We start from the raw sequence: 22,181 nt of genomic DNA, 5'->3' as shown, positions 1-22,181 counted from the left end.
AGCATATGTTTATCTACAGTTTGATTCTTCATGGTGTCATGAAATTGTAAATTTCTAAGAATTGTTAAACCTAATTTCTAATATCATGGCTCAGTACAAAGAACTCTGGGAGTTACATCTTGTCAAAAGACAGGCCTCTGGAAAGGCAAAAATGTTAAGTTTTGTTTCCCAGCTGAAGGCAGTTAGGGAGGCCTGAATAGAAACACCTGGTTATCTTTGCTAATCAGTGAGAGCCTGGTACTCAAGGACATGCAGGCCTGTGAAGGTTAAGAACACAGTTGGGAGGGGGGCCTGCAAGGCACGAAAAAGTGAAGAAGCATCGAGAAGGGATTACATCAGAAAGCCCCTAATTGGTTAATTAATTCTGGACTGTTGGGTTTCTTTTTCCTTAAGTATAGGGTTTGAGACCCATAGCCTTGGTTCCCTCTGAAAAGTTCCCTTGGAGAGGTTCCCTCTGGAAGGTTTCCTTGGATGATGCCTATGGGTGTCCATCTTGCTGGTGACCACTTACGTAGTGTTCCATTGTTTTGTACCTGATGCTATTCTCTCTGAGGAGAGATGAGATTACAACCAACTACCTCCTAAGTAAGTAGACAGGCTAGCTAGGTTGTTATTTTCTTGTTGTGTGTGTGAACTCTCTTATGTATACCTAAACCCCTGATTGGGTGTGTGGTTTTGAGGAATTGTTTTGCTGCTATCTTTTGATGTGCACTTATATTTTCTAATAAAGCTACTTCTATTTAACCTGGTGTGTTCATTGAGGGTAAGGGTGGTTCTGAATCCAGCACCTTGACCATTCGACTACAAAACTACCAAGGATATGGGAGTTAAGCCTAAATTAATTTTGAGGTTTTATGAGAGGTTTCTTGACAAGGAGTGTAAGTTTGGCTCTTGTCTTATTGAACCTTGGTTTACCTATTTTCTGGGCTCTGAGTTCCCCTAGCTCTGAGTTGAACCAGTGAAGGGGTGGTGGCAGCCTATCTTCTACCTTGCAGGGTTGGTGTTGGTTTGCACAGCCTTGGCAAGGGGAATTTGGTGATTGGGTTCCAGAATAATTGCCCTAAGGGTGGGAATTGGGTCTGAAGCATGGTATCCATGCCCTGAGGGGGCGGAAGACCATGACACATTGTACTAACAGTGGAATTGTTCATGAACTTAAAGTTAAATACAAATGAGAATTTGTTAGGCCGAATTAGGACCATAGTCCATTTTATTTGGGTGGACCAAGTCAACTATTTTGTTCTCCCATAATATTATAAACTAATTCATCAAAGTCAATGTGATTAAAAACCCTTTGGAATATGAATCTATATTTGAGACCATCTGGTGAGGAAACATAAAAATAAAAGTGTGATTTGCTTTTTTTTTTAAAGCTGCTGTGCTAATTCAAGACAACCCACCCATGTATTTATACAGATGGACCTGGTGGCCATATTTGTCATGTGAATTCTCTACAGGGAAGCAGGGGAAGGCAGAACCCCAAGGATATGTGCTCGTCTGCCCGCTTTCACACTTTGAAATTTTCGGCAAACCCTGATTTATTCATCGCCAACTGTTTTCCTATCTGATTAGGCAGTTTTCTACTCCAATAAGCATGTAATATGGAGGTTGCCAAATTTCCACATTGAGAAGTGAAACAATAATATTTTTGGTTGGGAAGTAAAACAAGCTAAAAGAATCAGGCCTGTAGGGATCATAAAGAGATTTGTGGGGGGCTGAATTTCTGATATAACTGCACTCTAGGAATGAAGAAGTGAAAGCCTAGCCTTGATGGATAGTCAGGCTTAGAAACTGTTTATACAATAAATACAAGGGTTTAAAGAAATGTGTTTATAATAAATTATCTTGAAGGCACACAATATTGTCAGTCAAGATTTTTTTTCCTGAACCAAGAGCTGAATGGACTTGACATTTTATATTAACATTTCACCTATATTTTTTAGTTAAAGGTTCTACTTTCCAGTGGACAAGCTGAAGCCTTTTTCTTTAGGCAGGCCATTCATAACTAGAGATTTATTTTTAATCCAATTCAATTTTTAAAAATCTTTCATCAACTTACTTTGTGAAAAAGTATGCAATTCTATAGAAACTTAATTAGAAATATTTTAAAGCGATCAATGGGTTTTATAAAAGGCATATTTCATTAGCATTTATTTATTTATTTATTTATTTATTAGACTTATATACCGCCCAACTAGCAATAACTCTCTGGGCGGTGAACATCAGAAAAATACAATAAAATTACACAATCTAATAGAACAAAGTATATAAAAACTGTACAATCTAAAATCAGATACAGCAGTTTAAAATTAAGTCGACTTAAATTAAAATGCCTCAGAGAAGAGGAAGGTTTTAACTTGGCGCCGAAAAGATGATAATGTCTGTGCCAAGCGCACCTCCTCGGGGAGACTATTCCATAGTTCGGGGGCCACCACTGAGAAGGCCCTAGATCTTGTCACCACTCTCCGGGCCTCCCTATGGGTCGGGACCCGGAGGAGGGCCTTCGTAGTAGACTGTAGTGTATGGGCCGGTGCATATTGGGAGAGGCGTTCCGACAGGTATCGTGGTCCCGCGCCGTATAAGGCTTTATAGGTTAGTACCAACACTTTGAATCTGGCCCGGAAGCATATTGGAAGCCAGTGCAGGCCAGCCAGAATTTCAGAGCAAATTATATAAATAATGTATTAACTTCCTTCAGTATTTTAATTATTTTATCCAAGGTCTGGGACAACAAAAGTATTAAACAAAAATACCTCTTTATCCACATGAATAGACATACATACAAAAGCTGCATTTATTTATACAGAAAAAGCACTGAGACTAAAATCCTAACACCACTTACCAAAGTGTAAGTCCCATTGAATTCAATAGGTCTTACATCTGGGTAAACATGGTTAAGTTTGAATGGTGAGGTTCTTTGATATTTAACATGCCATGTACTCAATTTCCAAGTGCACCCTCTGCCCAAAATCTGTTCTGTTCTGCTCAGAACAGAAACCAGAGAGGTATGGATTTGCCCAAGAATTATGATTATTTTGTTATTGCAGTATTATTCACACAATTATTGCCCTTTTCATAAATCTGATGCATTTCTGAAAACATTTTTCCTCTGAGTTATTATCTAAAATATTTGGATGGATATTTATTTGGGTGTGCATCAGATCTGGACAAACCTCAAATCCCAAAGGCAAAGCAGTATGCCTTAGAGGCACTTGGGGCTTGTCAGGGGGAAACAGGAGCTCTACAAATGTGGCATAAATCAAAGCAAAGACCCCTGAAGTGCTTTGTGTCTCCTGAAAGTGAAAGCAAAGTCTCTAAGCTTACCTTAATGCCAATATGGTATGATAGGAAAGGGGCTGCAAACAACAAAGTGGGGAGATGGTGTGGAGGGACAGCTCTGTTGTGGCTGACAGGTCTAGCTTCTAATCAGAGGGAATGATTTTACCAGCATTCTACATGTTATTACTTCACTTCTCAATGTGGATTTGGGAAAGGGAGAATCTTTGCAAAAGTGACTTTGCTCTCATATCTAAGCTTAAGGAAAATGCTAAAATGGGGAGGGAAGAGGGTGCTGATGGACAGCTCCATTGTGACCAATAGGTCAAATTTATAATCCAAGGAAATGATTCCACCTAGAAAGTGAATCCCTTAGTTATTCCCACCCAAAAAAACAACAGGTTTCATGTATAGCCGTGGGCTGAAGTTCATTGCCAATGAACAAATTTTGATACTATCACCCATGACCATTTGCTGGAGGTAGTGGTAAGGAAATCTGGAATCAATCCTATCCAAACAGATGCCTGATACTGTCAGAAATGCACACTGGTGAAAAATCCCCAAAACAAAAATGGTAGGAATATAGGCTAACATAAATATGCTTCATGAGCATCAATATTAGGTGTGTACTGACCACGGGAATCAGTTCAGACCCAATTTTATGCTGTTTTATGAAACACTGAATTGGGCTTCACACTGAATCATGTTGTTGGTTCATGCCCCTAATAGTTATGTTTATAAAGCATTGTGTTCTTTAGCTTATATTTCTACCATTTTGTAAACATAAATGTATGTTGTTCAATTTTTGCCTCTGTCCTGTGAAAGGCTGTATTACAAAGAGGATATTAAAAATTAATAATTCTGCACCAGCAATCTTGTATTCTACTTTCATTTTGTTTACATAAGTTTCCCATGCTAAATCAAAGTAATGTTTAGAAAAGTAATCCAACTAGCACTAGCCACATGCATGTTGTGCAAGATGTCTGGACGTCACTATGCAAGGCACATATGGACTTTCTATTCCAAGTTAGTGTCTGGCATGCTGCAGCATCCATGTACTTGCCGTCCTGGGCTCCTGCTGGGAGGAAGGGTGGAATATAAATCAAATAATAAATAAACAAATAAACAGCCAGCAGCAGAAATTGAGTTAAAGGGTTCCATTGAGCCTTATGGAATCCCCTCCTACACCTTTTTTCTTTTGTTACATAAGTAATATCGTTATGTCTTTTTCAAATGACTTTTAATAAACGTGTTTCCTAAGCCCTTTTAGGACCTGATTTAGTTCCTAATTATTGTATGTCAAAATGAGTGTATGTCTTGTGCACTGATTGTGTATCAGTAATTTTGACAGGAACAACTACATAATTTATTTTAGACATTTAGCAGCATCATGTGTTGAAGCTAAATATTTTCTTTGGGGGAATTTCATGCAGGGCAGCAACTCATGATTTACTGTTGCAATAGAAGTAGCCCTGATATGAGAGACACTTTTTTTTTTAAAATGGAAGCACATTTAATTAAATATAAATGTACAATTCACATCTGTCAGACAGCACCATCTGAACAAAATTACATTTAGTTCTGTCACAGTAACACCTGGAGCCTTTTGTTTATAAAAAGCAAGACTACTTTATTTGTTCTAACAACCCATTGTGATTTTGGTATTTTGTTATAACTAGCAGACCAGTGTAGTATATCCTTCAGATTTATAATATCTTAAAAGCTAGAGGTATATTGTACATAAAAGGCCAAGTGTAGATTGTGATGTTCCTATATTAATGTATATATGGTAAGTGCTGTTTGCATAGAAGATATGTGGTAAGTGGAGTGAAAGAAGAGGGGGGAATAAATGAGCAGTAGAATGCTGGATGATTGGCTGAGTGTTTAGAATGGCTGAGAGTATAAATGGAAGCATGACAGTTAAATCTGGGTGGACGTTAGTGGGTTGTTTGAGAGGGTGGACGTTAGTGAGTTGTTTGAGAGGTGTTTGTCAGGAGAGTGTGGAGAAGGAGGGAGGTGGAGTTTGGAATAGTAATAGATGAAACCATATGCTTATGTGCCTTTATAAAGTAATCTTGTTATCTTTGTTATATAAATAAATACTTATTTGGTTTACCAAAGGCCTGATCCTTGGCTGGGGTTTCACAGACCAGAAGGGAGGGTAAGGTAATAACCAAGGCTGAAGGGAAACAGTAACAAATGGTGGCAGCGGTGAAGGAAAGAAAATAACACCACAAGTATTCAGAGCAAAACAGAATTATATGCATTCTGTATAGATCAAAGGGATTGGGACAGTTTAAGCATGCAGTCACAGAGGTAACCTGATTGAGAGAGACTCAGGCAGAGTCTCTGGGGATACTGGTTATAGGACGTGACTGGTGGTGCTGCCTAGCAGGGGGATCTATTGAGATCTGTGCTAGAGCGGAGAGGGAAACCATAAAAAAGGACAGTCCGGACTGGTGGAGTCCCTGGTGGTGCCTAGTGACAGGCAGTAGCCACGAGCAGGTAGGAACCTGACAGGGAGAGCCAGGGAAGGGCGTCACATAGATGCATAGCAAGTAGGCCAAAGCAATATGCACAGGAAATCTGAAAATTCAGTTTCTCTATTCAGGATGTGAAAGCGTATATAGAACAATGTATGGGCTCCTCACAACAATATGTAGGCTACTTAACTAAAAATAACTAAAAAGTACTGTACAATGTAATAAGCTAGTGTTGCAGCAGAGGATAAGGTTGATATTTAAATATATGGGTCTATTCAAAATAGTTTGCCACATACAACAACCTAAAATATGATCAGCACTCTGTGGACTGATTGATCCTAAAAGCTTGCTGGGTTTCATAGGACTTTCAGCAAGTCTCAATTATATCACCTACAACCAAACTTTTCCATAGTCCTATACCTCCCTCAGGAAATTAGATAAATCTAATCTTGCTTCAGTCTCTAATTTGACTGTCACTAATTACAGTCACACACTGCAATCCTATGCATGCTCACTTGGAAATAAATCCCACTGAGTGAAATGGGGATGACTCCCCATTGAGCATGCGTAAGACTGAAGCTTCACCAAGCAATCCTATACATATACATGTTTACTCAGAAGTAGTCCCACTGCATTAAATGGGGCTTAACTCTGTGCATAGGTCTGCAGCTCAAGAGTTGTATCCAAAGTGTCTCTCCCATGAGGGCTCCTTCTAGTGGCAGAAGCAATTGAGATCCAGAAGCAGCTCCCAATGGAAGAAGATGGTGATTATTTTTTCATCACCTCGCAAACAGCTTTCCAGGGTGCATAGCAGGCTGTAAGAGGAACAAGGAATCAGCAAAAATCACTTCCACTGCTTGAGCTGTATCCATCACTGCACAAGTAGCTTTCCACTTCCACAACAGAACTTCCCCTTCCTGTCGTCTCCCTGTGTGCCCCCAAAATCTGTTCCAGAGGGCCCCCAAACCCTCTTGAGCAGATTTTGAGGGTGTGCAGGGTATGCGGAAGAGAGGGGAGGGAAGTTCCATTGACAGGAACTTGTGGTGACAGGAGCCAGAATTGTGGCTGCAATTCATGTCTGGGCAAAGGCAGTATCTGGAGATTGGTCGGTTAGTGACCATTAGGTGTCTAAGTTAAAGGCTACCAGCATAGCCCGTGGGAGCACAGGACAGGTGGTTCAACCCCGCTTGCTCTGTTGGGAATACAGCTCCATGGACATTGTTATAGGAATCCATGCCATTTCAGAATTCCATGCCATTGGAGGGGGCTCACCCATTCACCAGATGCCCCCAGGGGCAGGAATTCCAGGCCTCCAAAGGACAGCCAAGGGAGAAAACTGGGGGCTGCTACCCTGCTCAAAACAAGCCCCCCCCGGCCCCATTCAGTTATCAGTTTTGGTTAAGTTGTTGCAGAACTGTCCCAAGTTGGAAGACAAGCATTATTTGCGGGATGGTTTTAAGATACCTTATCAGGGGCCAAGGATCTTATGTTTTAATAAGAATTTGAGGTCAGTTGAGGGAATGGAATGGGTAATTAGAGAAAAGATCAAGGAGGTTCTGGCAGGTAGAGTCCTAGGTCCTTTCTCTTACACCTCCCCCTTTGCCAACGCTGCACACATCTCCTCTGTTTGCGGTACAGAAGAAGTCAGGGCAATTTAGGCTAATGCACCACCTCTCTTATCCTAAAGGAGACTCTGTGAATCACTACATTCTGGAAGATTTATGTTCAGTTCGCTACACATCTTTTGACAGTGTAGTGAGAGTTGTGCAGTGAGGGTTATGTGGCAAGGGCGCACAGATGGGGAAGAGTGATATCAAGTTGGCTTTCTGTTTCCTTCCAGTTCATCCACAGGATTTTGAATTACTGGGTTTTTACTATGAAGGGCAGTATTAAGTTGATAACTCCCCTGATGGGTTGCTCTATTTCTTGCACTGCATTTGAGTGATTTAGTTCATTCTTGGAATGGGCTGTGAGGAGGTGGACCAGCTCCGAGGAGGCACTACACTATTTTCTGTTTGTTGGACCCAAGGGGTCAAGTAAATATGATGAGGAAATTTAGTGAGATGGCTGAAGAGTTGGGGGTGCCTTTAGCTCTGGAAAAGACAGAGGGACCTAGTTCCATTCTGACCTTTTTGGGAATTGAGTTGGATTCAGTCGCTCAGTGTTCCCGTTTGCCTGAGGATAAGTTGTTAAAATTGCAGAACAAGATTCAACAGGTGCAGTCAGCTAGGAAGGTTACATTGAAGGAACTATAGGAGGGATCGCTCAATTTTGCTTGTTGGGTAGTGGCCCTGGGCCTTTCTGACGCCATGAGGGGTTTGAGGGCACCACATCATAGACTAAGGGTGACAACTGAGATCTGTTTTGACCTTGGTGTGTGGTTGGAATTATTGGATCATTTAAATGGGGTTTCATTTTGGAGAGATGACCTGTTGTTAGAAGTTGAATTGCAACTGTCATCAGATGCAATGGGTGCATATGGCTTTGGAGTCATATTAAGGGATAGGTGGTGTGCTGCACAGTGGCCTGAAATGTGGCACCAGGAGGGATGACTTGGGATCATACTATTTTAGAGTTCTTCCCAATTGTGGTGGTCATATACTTGTGGCCACAGGTCCTGGCCAATATAGTACACTTTTGGTGTGATAATCAGGCCACAGGCCACTAACATCCCCAAATCCCAGGGTTATCATATTGGTTAGGGCATTCATGCTGCAGTGTCTGCGATTTAATATTCTTTTTAGAGCATGTCATGTGCCAGGTCTAGACAATGGCATCGCTGACACTTTGTCACGTGATCAAATGGGCAGGTTTCAGGAGGTAGCTTTCTGGACTCAGCAGCATGCAGATCCAATGCCACTGGAGCTGTGCAAGATTGGCAGAGTGAAGATGAGACAGCCATGAGGTTAGCCATTTCAACCAGTACTCAAGCAGCATATGACAGGGCAGGTAAGGAATTGGCAGAGTTTAGAGCAGACAAGGGGTGGCCCTAGGCATGGCCCATTGAAGTGGAGCAATTGATGGAGTATTGTGTACACTTGAGGGCCCAAGGGTTGTCTGCTGGTACAATAAAGGTAAGATGGCAAGTTTGGCTTTCATAGCTAAGATGAGAGGGGTGGAAAATGTTTATGTTGACTTCTGCATTTGGAAGATGATAGAAGGGTGGTTGAGGGAGTGTTCCTTGGCACAGGACTCCCATATCTCCAAGCTTAGTTAGGGGCATGAAGCAACAGTGGAAAGGGATTTGAGGTTCTCCATATGAGACCGCATTATTCCATGCTGCAGCGCTGACAGCCTTTTTTGGAGCATTTAGAATAGGGAAGGTGGTAGCTGGCTCTAAGGCTGATCTGTAGCAACAAGCACTGCAGTTCAAGGATGTTTTCTTTAAGGCGAAGGGGTACAGCTCCGAGTTTGATGGTCCAAGATAGACCACAGATGGAGAATGTCTGTGGTGGTTTTGGGGCCATCGACAGAGAGGGACATATGTCCAGTGAAGGTGCTGAAAGAATATGTGGGATACAGGGGAGATGCTCCAGGATACCAGGCTGGGGACCCAGTTAGGATGTAGCCAGATGGCTGTGATCCAATGGTTAGGCCGGAGAAGGTTAAATCTCATCTCTTTCATCAGTGTGAGGTCAGATTAGCGCCACAAATACTGATTTTACATGCAGGTGGCAATGACTTTGGTCTGTTGAAGGGAAAGGCACTAGTTTTACAGGCTTTGGGGGGGTTGGAGTTGATCGGGCAAAGATGGCCTGGGCTTGCTATTTTATGGTCTAACATTTTGCCTAGACAGGTTTGGAGGGTGATGGGAATCCTAGGCCATTGAATAAGGCAATCCAGAAGGTAATCAGAGAGCTCAAGGTTGCATTGCAAAGAATGGATGTTGGGGTAATTCCTCATCCCGAGATCAAGCATTATAGGGAAGAGCTCTACAGGGATGATGGAGTACACCTGTCCGATTTAGGAAATTACATCTTAGAGGACATGCACAGGGGATTGAGAGAGGCTATTTTGGCCAGGTAGGGAAGAAGGACTAAGTTGAGACTTGTCCTCCTTCTGTGGCTGGTGTGTGCAGGAAAAGGAAGAGGGGTGTACAAGCGGTGAGTACCCTGAAGCACTGTTCAAGTGCATAGTGGTCTCAGAGACTTACACACAGGGCTGTGGGACCTTGTGCGGCAGAGTATGGATCACTGCTGAGGTTAACCTGTGTCACTCAGAGTTATGGGGCTTCGGGGCATGTGAATCAGGGAGATCTCCCTCCTCACCTGAAGGGTGTGGCGGGGGAAAGAGCTGGAAACATGGCCAGCTTGACTCCCTGCAGAGTAGGCTTGCCCAGGCATGACAAGAAGAGCAGACTAAGTAGGTTCGCATTAAAATGCAAACTGAAACCAATTTCAAAGGTGATAATAGCACCAATGACTGAAGTACCTTCTACACAGATAATACTATAGGAACTGCCATCCAGATTCAAAGAGGAGGGCAGGTTTTGTCCTTCTAGCCTGTGTGTGTGAAGTGACATATTTATTCTGCTAATGAAAGGGCTGGCCTTTAAAGTAGCACAACCTGTGAAAACGTTTCTTCTCAATGCTGTTAATTTAGGCAAACAGCCAAAACTTTTTTTCATTCCTGGATGTATTATAGTAACATATAAGTGGGGTAAAATGGCAAACCAAATCTATCATTCATGACTAAAACTGATAGTCTAAATGTAAAAGGAAGTCATTGCCATAAAATAGAAAGAGGAAACTCACACATATCCTTGCATAGTAATAATACTTGAAACCAAGTTTACTTGAATAGTGAGATAATATGATGACTAATTAGTCGTCAATACAGAAGATGAATGAATATGTGCATAAATGGACACACAATGTTCACATGAAACTTTCATGAGCAGGTAATGATAAGAAAAATTGACAGCAACAGCACAATTTGGCCATGTTTTTAGTTTTTAAATTATCTGAAGAAATAGCACTTCATTGAAATATCTTTCTCAGATATAACCTACCTGTACTGCTGCAATTAAAAAAAAAGTGTAAAAATATAGCACTAAAATAGTACATTGCTTTGATATGCTGCAATTAAAATATTTTTAAATTAATAGGGACCAACTTGCTTTAATGGTTCATACACACACATGCATATTTAAAATAAGAAATAAAAGTGAACATATGTTTAATAAAGTCAGAAAAATGCTTTTCTTACACAATAAATCAGCTACTAGTAGGTTTCCAAGACACTGATTCAGGCTAACAGCTTAGGCTGCAATCCAATACATTGGGTTCAATGGGCTCCACTGGGTTCAATGGGATTTATTCCCAGGTAAGTGTGTATTGGATTGTAGCCTTAGACATTGCTTAAAATCCTAAATTACCTCTGTGTGTATCCAGAACTGGTAAAGGAGATTAAACTGGAGATGAACAGCATACACTGAAGGCGGAATAAAGAGAGCCATGGGCAAGTAGAATATCTGAAAATTGAGGAAAAATTACCAAATGAATCCACTAAATTATTATTCATCAATAGGCAAAAAACCTTGCAGTTTAAGAATGTACTTATAGCCAACAGATATTTCTATCTAATTTTAAAAATCAGAGAAAACTGGGTAGTTATAGTGAATACACTAGAGGAGCAGGAGACCTGACATCCTCTCTTAGATATTGTACTGCCCTACAAATTGGTAAAAATGCAAACACAATTTGGGTTGGTCTTTCACAGTCCAATTCACTTCCTGTGTAGTTTGGAAGAATTTGGTAACATGTGCCTCTGGATTATTTTACTCTTGTTTTAGACTTTGAACAGACTGTTGGTCTCACCTGAAATATGATTTTCCCAGGTATCATGCCATCAGATGGGTATCAATGCAGCTTGGTGTCCAAAGGCAGGAATGCACAGGAGTCAAGACTTCAACTGCTTCTTCCGGTCTTCACCCCAGTGCATTCTGGATGACTCTTACACCGGAGCCATGCTCAACTCAAAGATAAAAATGGCTATAAGGAACCAAAATCTGGAGGAACTGGTATGGATTCTGAGTGATGTGGATTCTGAATGATGTGTATTTTACTCACCTCTCAAGACAACCCCACAACTGACGAACTGCAAACTGTTTCTGATGACACCCTATCTACATTACCAGCTTCTTTTTGGGCCACAGATTCAAATGATATAGCTGCAGAGCCTGTTCATATCAATTATCCTCCAAACAAACCCTTTCCTTCAGTGCGCTAGTATCCCTTATCTACTGAGGCTATTGAAGGAATTAGGCCTGATACAGAGTCTTTGAAGTCTCAGGGCATACTAGTCCCAACATCTTCACCGTGTAATACCCCTATCCTCCTAATCCGCAAAGAAGGACAGTTTGATTCTCAGGGCTGCCCTGTTTTTCGCTTTGTCCAAGATTTATGAGCCATAAATTCCTTCGTCATTCCTATTCACTTTGTTGTGCCCAACCCAGCTACAATTCTTACAACCATCCCTGTGTCTGCTACTATTTTTACTGTTGTAGATCTCTGCTCTGTTTTCTTTTCTATCCCTTTACATCCTGACTCTTAGTTTTTGTTCATATTCTCAAATTCTCAAATTTGTTGGACCAGATTGCCCCAGGAATTCAGAGATGCTCCATGCTTGTTTGCAAAGGCCCTTAAGAAGGATCTGGACACTCTAAAATTCCCAGAAAACTCTGTTTTGGTGCAGTATGTGGATGACTTGTTAATTACTTCAGATACCCCAAGGCGTGCCTCACTGACTCTCTATATCTATTGTAGCAACTAGCCAATAAGGGCCACAAGGTGTCAAAGAAGAAGCTCCAGTTCTGCCAGGCTCAGGTTCAGTATCTGGGACATGTTATCTCACAAGGGTTTTGCAGACTGGCCGACACTCGCATTTCTTCCATTCTGAACATTCCACGCCCCCAGACTAAGTGCCAGCTCCGAGGGTTACTTGGAGCTACCAACTACTGCCAACATTGGATACCCAACTTCTCCTCCTTTGCTAAACCTTTGACCTCTCTCACTTCAGGTGAATTACAGGGCACATTGACTTGGACTGAGGACTATGAGAAGGCATTTGTATCCCTCAAGCATGCTCAACTTGCTCAAGTTCCAGTTCTGGGCCGCCCCGATTATGCCAATCCTTTCCTCTTGTACTGCCATGAATGTGAGGGTTTTGCAGCAGGGGTCCTTTGTCAACTCTTTGCCTCTACACCTCGCCCAGTGGCCTACTTCAGTGCTGAGCTAGATCCTGTTGCTAAATGCTACCCCCCCTTGTCTGAGGGCTCTAGCTGCCTCTGCTCTTCTTCTTCAGAAATCTGAAGATCTTGTTCAGTGCCACCCCCTCACCTTGCTTGTTCCCCACTCTGTCCACACCCTTTTGTTACACCGTAAGACTCAGTACCTTTCCACGCAACATCAGACGAAATATGAAACTATTCTCTTAACTCCTTCTAATGTTACCTTTGAACGCTGTTCTCCTCTTAATCTTGCCTCTCTTCTTCCTCTCCCCTCAGATGGTTAACCATATTCTATTCCTCCACAAGATCGCATACAGGTTGTTGAGCATCTTGGCACTCCTAGACCTGACCTTCAAGATATTCCTCTTGATAACCCTGATTTGGTTCTGTTTACAGATGGTTCCTCTTTCCGTAATGACCAGGGCGCTCTTTGAACTGGCTATTCTGTGTGCTCTCCCCATGCTGTGCTAGAGGCTTATTCTCTGCCAACCCTCTGCTCTGCTCAGGCTGCAGAGTTTATTGCACTTCAGTGAGCCTGTTCCCTGGCAGCAGATCAATCTGTCAACATTTATACTGATTCCTCTTGCGACTTTAAGATCTGTCATTTTGTTGGGCAGGGATTCCTTAGTTACAGATGCACACAAATCTCCCATTCTGCTGTTGTTTTTTCCCTTTTGGCAGCTGTGCAACTCCCTTCTGCTATTGCTGTCATGCATTGCTCTGCTCACATAACAGCAACTGATCCCATCAGCAATGGCAACTGTATTGCTGATGCAGCCACTAAAGCTGCTGTGCTCAGTGCTCCCTCATCTCCCCAATGTTCTATGGTTCTCTCCTCCTCTGCCCCTGACCTCCACGACCTTGCGTTCCTTCAGGAAGCTGCCCCTCCTGTAGAGAAGGATCTTTGGGTCCAACACAGAGGTTGCCTTCACACTGACTCTGTCTGGCATGACTCTTCTGACCGCTTTATTGCTCCTGAATCTCTCCTCTTTCCACTTGCTCAGGCAACCCACCAGGCGGGTCACCTGAGCAAAGGGGGGATGCTTCAACAGCTGTCAGCTTTTGGTTCGCTCCCAAAATTACCTCTGTTTTAGCACAAGTTGCTTCAACTTGTGCTACATGTCTGCAGTATAACGCTGGAAAACCAATTTGAACCCAACCTGCTGTTAGTCCTTGGGCCTATGGGCCATTCCAGCACATTCAGTTGGATTTTACAGAAATGCCAAAGACCCAGAATTATAAATATGTGCTTGTGATGATTGATCATTTTTCTGGGTGGGTGGACACATTCCCATCATGACAGGCTGATGCCATAACAGTTTCAAAAGCTTTGCTCAAGCACATTATTCCCCGATTTGGCTTGTCAGTTCAGCTGGATTCAGACCAAGGCAGTCACTTTACAGCTAAAGTGATTCAACAGATATGCAAAGCCCTAGGAATAAAATACAAGCTACATACTCCATACCATCCCCAGTCTTCTGGGCTGGTTGAACTTTGCAACCAGTCTTTAAAGAACAAATTGGCTAAATTCAGTGCAGAGACAAATCTTAAATGGCCAGACGCTCTCCCTCTGGCCCTCATAGGAATGCTGATCGCAGCAAACAGAAAGCATGGGTTAATCCCTCATGAAATCTTATTTGGATGCCCAATGAGAGCTGCCCTTGCCCCATGGCCATCCCAGCTGCAACCACTTTTAGAGGGACAGGAAGCTCTCCTGGTTTACTGCACTAATCTTACCAAAATGTTGAGATCTATTTCCTCTCAGGTCCAAGAAGCCACCCCTGCTCAATTGGACGTGCCTGCACACCAGCTTCAGCCAGGACAATGGATCCTGATCTGAGAGTTCCGGTGAAAGAAGTGCCTCCAACTTCAGTGGAATGGGCCATACCAGGTACTTCTGACCACCAACACTGCAGTGTGAGTAGCTGAGCAGATGACCTGGATACATGCATTGCATTGTCAAAAAGTGCAGTCACTTCATGAGAGCCTAATTTTTCGCCAACCAGATGCAGATAGACCCCAGTGGAAAAAGGACAGAGGAAAGGACACACACCACAGGGCTCATCATCACTACAACCTAAGGAAAGGTCCACAGAGTGCCAAAGGATATAGTGCCCCTGGGTGGACCCCGCCAGATTGAAAGGAGAAGTTAGACGATGAAACTGAAAAGCCAAACCAATACCTGATCAGAGCCAATGAGGTGCTATCCCTTTGGAAAGTCTGTCACTGAGCAAGACATAGACATAGCTGCAAGTAGCCCATTGGACTCTTTTGGCCCACCCTCCCACTGGGTGGGACTGGTGAAAGATAAGTGGAGGTTAATTGCTACGCTATTGCTTTTTATTATCATTGTAGTTGTACTATGGGTCCTGTGGGATCCCATTTCCGGATAGTCCGTCTCAGCAGAGGAACTGGAGGGAAGGCAGAGAGGAGCCCTATTGTCCACAATGTTGATAGTTCATCAACTGCCTCAGCACCCACTTGATGATACCTTGCAAAGAGCTCTGGAAGTTGTGCATTCTGAGATGAGGTGAAGAAATCTACTGTAAAAGGATTGGACTGATGATGCAGCTAATAAAACACCTCAGGATGCAATTTCCCCTCCCAAAGCTGGACTTGCTGTCTGTTGAGCCAGTCTGCAGTGATGTTTAATTTGTCGCTGAGGTGCTCCGCCCTCAGGGAGCGAAGGTGATGTTCGGCCCAATTGAAGATGAGTGCTCATCGCTCTGGCAGATTGATGCTTAGGGTTTGTTCTGATACTGACCAGACCTCTTGAATGAAGAGAGCGTTATAGTGGGGCTCCCACCTCAGAAGACTGGCATCTGTGTAATCAGGGTCCTCTCGGATTCTTGGAAGGAGTGCCCTTCAGCAGACTGGTGGTCAGCATCCACCAATGAAATGATGCCAGCAGGAATGAGGAGAGTGGCAGTCTTCTGTGCCTGGAATTGGCAATGTCCAGTTGAAATGGTAGAAGCGCCCACTGGAGAGGCCAGGTATGATGGCGAGCCCAGGGAACAATGTGAATGGCAGAGATCAACAAACCCAGAGCTCTGGTGAGGAATATTACATCTGCCACTCTCCGAGACCTCAGGCAGTGAGCTGTCTGTATGGCAGTCGCTATTCTCTCCAGAGAGAGAAAAACCATTATGGAAGCTGTGTCCATTATGGCCTCCAGGTGCTGTAGACATTGTGTTGGATGCAGATGGCTCGTTTCCATATTAACAAGGTAGCCATGGTCCCTCAAAGCTGCTAGGATGAGGTGTATGTGAATGTGAGCCTGTGCCCTGGAGTCACCGTAACCAGAAGTTCATCCAGATAGGGATGGGTGTGTATGCTCTAGAACCGGAGATGCACAACTAGGGCATCAGCTTTGTGAATACCCTTTGAGCCGAAGAAAGACCAAATGGTAAGGCCCAGTACTTGAAATGGTCCTGGCTGGAAGTGAACCACAGGAACTGTCAATGGGCAGGGAGGATAGGGATATGAAGGTAGACCTCCTTTAGATCAATAGAGACATGTGTCTCCATGTGCTGGCAAAGGGGAGAAGCCTGCCACCAACTGGAATGGTGTCAGTACTGGTGCTGTTGATGACCTCCCCTACTAGGAATGGGTGGCTTGGGAAAGTGCTGCTAGTTCCAATAGCCCCTTGATGGACAAAAGTCATGGCCCCTATCACTGGGCTTCAGGGCCCAAAAGGACTGCTGGTAAGGGTACAAGGAAGACCTGTGGTCAGCTCGACAATGTTCTCTCTCTTGGTTGTGGCCAGCACAGGCTTACTCTTATCCTTGGGATCAACCAGCACTGCCTTAAGGGCCTCACCCCCCAAAAAGCAGGGAGCCAGAGTAAGGAGTTATGGCGTCCCATATGGTGTAACCATCGCTCTGGCAGCAAACTGTGTAGCTGCAAATGTTGCATTTGCCGTAAATGCTGTACCCTTGTGTAGCTTGACTAGTGTCTTACAGAGTCAAGCCAGATCAGGCTGAGGATCATCCAGCGGTTCATTTAACCATATCACGTAGGTCTTAGTAATCAAGGACACAGCACAAGAGGCCTGGATTGCATACGCAGAAGCATCATGAGTCTTTCTGAGGGCAAAATGTAGTCTGTGCTTGGAGGCATCCTTGAATTGAGAATCCCCTTCCTTAGGGAGAAGAGATTTGGAGACAAGACTCGAAATGGGCCCATCCACTTGAAATGGTTCAGGAAATCCATAGTCTGGAGCTAATGAGTAAAATTTGTTGGCAAACTGTCATGTGGTGAGTCTGGAGCAGATGGCTCCATTCCTCCCATGCCAACATGTCCAGGAGGTCTGGAACCAAAAAGGGAAAGACTGTAGATTTAGGAGCCTTTAACACCCTGGCACCTTTGACGGTGCTCAGGTTCAGAATTTTCCAGCTACAGGGTGGCTAGAGCCTTGCAGAATAGGGCATGGTAGTCTGAAGCCTGAAATAGTCTATGTGAGAGGTCCTCTTCCTCATCCAACTCCCCACCCCACTTGGCCTCACCTGCAGAAGTGATGAAGGTATCCAGTGACACAACCTCAGTATCTACGGTATGCTGGACCCTTCCCCAAGGAACATCAAAGGGATTAGGGGATGATGCCCTTTGTTCCTCAGGGGGAGGTAAAGGATGAGCTTGGACCGCAGAAGCAGGAGAAGGCCTCTGGAGTTCACCTGCAAGAGATGCAAGCAGAGCATCTCTGAATTGAGAAAGGAAGGCCTGATTCAAGACCTTGCTGGGGAGCATAAGGAGATTCTGGGTCAAGGGATGCTGGTGGATCAGAAGATAGCTGATATTCACTAGACAGCCCAGACCGAGCAGACACAGTTGGCTCAAAGGATTATGTGGAAGTGTGAGCCAGACGCTGACCTTTGGAGACTGGCAGGGAAGTAGGGCAGGAGGCTTCCTAGAGGACTGGTCTGGAAACCCATCAAATTCCTCATCAAAGGAGTCAAATGGTGAGTGAAAGGGTACCTTCAGCCTGTGTTGCCTATGAGGCTGCTCTTCCACCACTATCTCTGATGTGTCTCCTTGGGAAATAAGGGCACTGACGTAATGATCTCTCCTTGAAGCCTTCTGCTTGGCCAAGATAAGTGACTTCTTGGTGCATTTAGAGGCTTAGAGGCTTTTTGCTTACAAGACTTGGATTCTGCTGAGGCCTGTAAGGTTGAAGGCTGCTGAGATGGCTGCTGCTGCATATTAAGGTGCTGTAAGTCAGTGGAGACATCCATAAGAGCAGCAGAGGATAGCCCAGCCACAATACCACAATACCACACACACAATAGAGAGGAGCAGTACCAGGCATTAGTTGGATACACTCCTGTTTAATCAACACACAGACAGGTAGAGGGGTGTGGTGAATTAGTGAGACCAAAATTAATGGCACACAGAGGAGTGGTTTGACCTCTAAATGCAGCCAAAAACAAAATTAACCACACAAGTAGGGGGGAGCAGTTTGACATCTAAATGCAGCCAAAAGCACAAAAACTGCCTTTTTTTCCTGCCTTGTCTGGAGAGGAAAGGCGGAAAGAAAGAAGACACAAAAGATGAAATCTAAGTATAGGACAGCCAATTATTATTTTAAAAAAAAAAACAGGGTCGAGAGGCAACAAGGGCAAGAGGAATGAGCAACAAGTTTGGAAGAAGACAAAGGGGAAAAAGAAGAAAGGAACCTGTATCCAAAAGAGAGCAGCAAAGTGCAAGAAAGACTCATAATGGCAGATGACAATGGCAGAAGGCAGAGGATAGGCAGAATAGCGTGAAGAAGAAAGACAGCAAGGAAAGTGTCTAGAACTGCAGCTACAAGCTCCGAAGCAGGCAGAGTGGAGGCAGCAACTGGAGGGCCGATCTACAGCCACTCGTCATGGTGGCTGGAGAGGCAATCCACGACTGCTGCCATGGACTCCGAGATCAGGTAGCAGACATGAGGAAGTCATGGCCTCCAGACGACTAAGAGAGGGAAGGAGGTAGCAGCGAAGAGGGAGGCTGCAGAAGCCGCAATGTAGGAGGGCGGGCCATGGGACAGGGTGGCCAGTCGGAGCCAAAAGGACACCAGGGTCTGAGAAAACAAAAAGGGTTTTTAAAAAAAATATATAACAAGGAATTAACAAGAACAAAGGAATGAGGAAAGGAACAAACTCACAAGATACAAGAACTGACTCTCAAAGAGATCTGAGAGCTAAAGCAGAAGGATCCAACCTACGACAAAGTCAGGAAAGGACTAGTGTGAAGACCAGAAGGAGCAGTTGAAGTCTTGACTCCTGTGCATTCCTGCCTTTGGACTCCAGGTGGCGCTGATACTCACCTGATGGCATGCTACCTGGGGAAAACTGGATTCTTTCTGAGTATGTGGTATATTGCCATGAAGACTTAGAGGGTTGTAAAGCAAGTGTTTCTGAGTTCAGGACTGTAAGTTTTATAAGATTTTGTTTTGAAATGAGTTTAGGGAAGCAGCGGAATGGCATGGGTGGTATTTCAATTTAACATGGTGGAATGTGAAAAATCCATGCTGTCTATCATAGAATCATAGAATAGTAGAGTTGGAAGGGGCCTATAAGGCCATCAAGTCCAACCCCCTGCTCAATGCAGGAATCCAAATCAAAGCATTCCTGACAGATGGCTGTATACAGCCTGTCGTGGCTGTATAATACATAGAAAAGAATAGCCAATTGAGGAATTCAGATATTAAACTCTGCAGCTCTTCTGTGAAGGAAACAGAATTTTATTCATTCAATAAAGGAATTATGGAAAACTCCAAGAAGCTATATATTCATGACATGTCTGAGACAACAAGAATAGAAGAAGACAGCAAAGATAACTTGTACTCACTCCAAATCCCTTCGTTGCTATTCTGGTCATTAGATGCATACCATCATATTATGAAATATTCTTCCTTGAAGCTTAGTGTGGATAAAGATGTGCTATAACTAAAATGGTTGCCATGTTTCATTATTTAAAATTGCTTAACTCAATTGTTCCCCTCACTGCACTTCTGCCATGGAACTGCTAACCAGCCAAAATGCCAAGGATGAATTCCTAGTGGGCTGGAAATGTCCATAATACTTTCCCAACTATTCATGTGGTTCCACTCAATGTCATCAGGTAAGTATTAGAAAACTCAAATGACATAAAAGTCAGCAGTTGGGTTTTTATCCAACCAAGTCTTATTTCCCTGCACTTTCAATACAAGTGCATTATGGGGAAATAGAAAATGATGAATTCACAGTGTATTGCTTTTTCTGAAAGCATTGGAGAGGCTCTGGAAATTCTAATTAGTTTCTATTTTGGCACGGCAAAATTTACCGGAAACAAGTGATGTTGTAAGAACTACTATTGTTTCTTGACTGGCTCCATTCTGAAAATGGCAGGCTACCTGTCACTGGAGAACTCCAATATTTTCAATGAAACAAAAATCAATTGTTGTAAGGTGACATTGGTTTTATATTGGGAAATGTTTGAAATTGAAACATGTTGCTTGCATAAGTATTCAACCCCTGTACTGTGGAAGCTCCTAGTTTACACAGATGAAAGAAATTGTCCTGTCGAGGATACAATTACCTTACCATTGGCTTCCACCTGTGAACCATTAAAGTTGCTGTCATGTTGTCAGGATAAAAACCCACTGTTGGAGGATCATTGGTCAGGCTGTAGATCTGAAGGAAAATGAAGACCAAAGAGCATTCTACAGAAGTGAGAGATAATGTAATACAAACACACTGATTAGGAAAAGGGTACAAAATCATATCCAAGTGTTTGGCTATCCCAGTGAGCATAGTTGGATCAATAATCAGGAAGGGGAAGCTACATCACACCACCCCAGAACTGCCAAGAAAAGGCCATCCCTCAAAACTCAGTGCTCGAACAAGAAGGAGACTTGTGAGAGAAGCCACAGAGAGGCCAATAATCATTTGGAAGGAGCTACAGAGTTCAGTGGCTAGGAGTGGAGTAATGGTGCACCAGTCAACCATAGCAAGAGCTCTGCATAACACTGGCCTGTATGGGAGGGTGGCAAATTAGAAGCCATTACTCAAAAAGTACCATCTGAAAGCATGTCTGGAGTTTGCCAGAAAGCATGAGATTGCCCCAGCTGTGATGTGGGAAAAGGTTTTGTGGTCAGATGAGACCAAGATAGAGCTTTTTGGCCAAAACTCAAAGCGCTGAGTAGAGTGCAAACCTAGCACTGCCCATGCCTCAAGACACACCATCCCTACAATGAAGTATGGTGATGGCAGTATCATGCTGTGGGGATGCTTTTCATCAGCAGGGACTGGGCATCTTGTTAAAACTGAAGGAAGAATGGATAGAGCGAAATACTGGGAAATACTGCAAGAGAATCTGCTTCGGTCCACTCAAAAACTGAAGCTTGGGAGGAAATTCACTTTTCAGCAGGACAATGATCCCAAGCACAAGGCCAAAGCAACACTAGAGTGGCTCAAGAATAAAAAGGTGTATGTCCTACAGTGGCCCAGTCAAAGTCCTGATCTCATTCCCATGGAGAATCTGTCGCGCTCTTGGAAAACTGCAGTCCACAAGTGACATCCAACCAACTTGAACGACCTAGAGCGAATCTGCCAAGAAGAATGGGCCAAAATCCCTCCGACACTGTGTACAAAGCTGGTACATACCTACCCCAAAAGACTTAAAACTTATTGCAGCGATAGTTGGCTCTACCAAATATTAATGTGTGGGGGTTGAATACTTATGCAAGCAACATGTTTCAGTTTTTATGTTTCTTACAAACATTTCCCAACATAAAACCAATGTCATCTTACAATAATTGATTTTGAGTTTCAGTGCTTCAAAATAAAATATCATATAGAACAAAATTACAATGTACCATTTATAATTCAGTAACACGAGAGCATTGATCAGGGGTCTGATTACCTTTACAAGGCACCATAAGTAAATAAAATATTTTACCAAATTTTTTTTTGAAAAAAGCTTAAACCATAGGGTAAAAAGCTGATGACTGATACACTTGTTTAACAAATTATTATTTTACTGCACAACAGTATAAATTTTGTGCGACTTACCCAAGACGTGTACTTCTGCAAGACAGATTGCCTTAATGCTGTGAATAAGTTATAATCCTCAGAACTATGATGAACTTGGTGTCCTACCCACAATAAATTAATCTCTGCAAGACAAATAATTCAGTGAAGAATGAAAATGACAATAAAGCATTTTTGTCC

General features: G+C 43.2%; 1 protein-coding gene across 2 annotated transcripts in view; it reads right to left on the bottom strand.

The window, feature by feature from the left end:
* Positions 1-22,181, bottom strand: part of AGMO (alkylglycerol monooxygenase) — a 260,877-nt gene that overhangs the window by 124,499 nt on the left and 114,197 nt on the right. For both annotated transcript variants that reach the window (XM_061587149.1, XM_061587148.1), the window contains exons 4-5: positions 22,023-22,126; positions 11,137-11,232 (exon numbers count right to left, since the gene is read on the bottom strand). In XM_061587149.1, the coding sequence (XP_061443133.1) occupies positions 11,137-11,232; positions 22,023-22,126 (200 nt within the window). The remainder of the gene's footprint in view (positions 1-11,136; positions 11,233-22,022; positions 22,127-22,181) is intronic.

Source organism: Rhineura floridana, chromosome 10 (genome assembly GCF_030035675.1).
Source record: "Rhineura floridana isolate rRhiFlo1 chromosome 10, rRhiFlo1.hap2, whole genome shotgun sequence".
Taxonomy (NCBI): Eukaryota; Metazoa; Chordata; class Lepidosauria; order Squamata; family Rhineuridae; genus Rhineura; species Rhineura floridana.
This window is presented reverse-complemented; position numbering and strand designations above follow the sequence as displayed.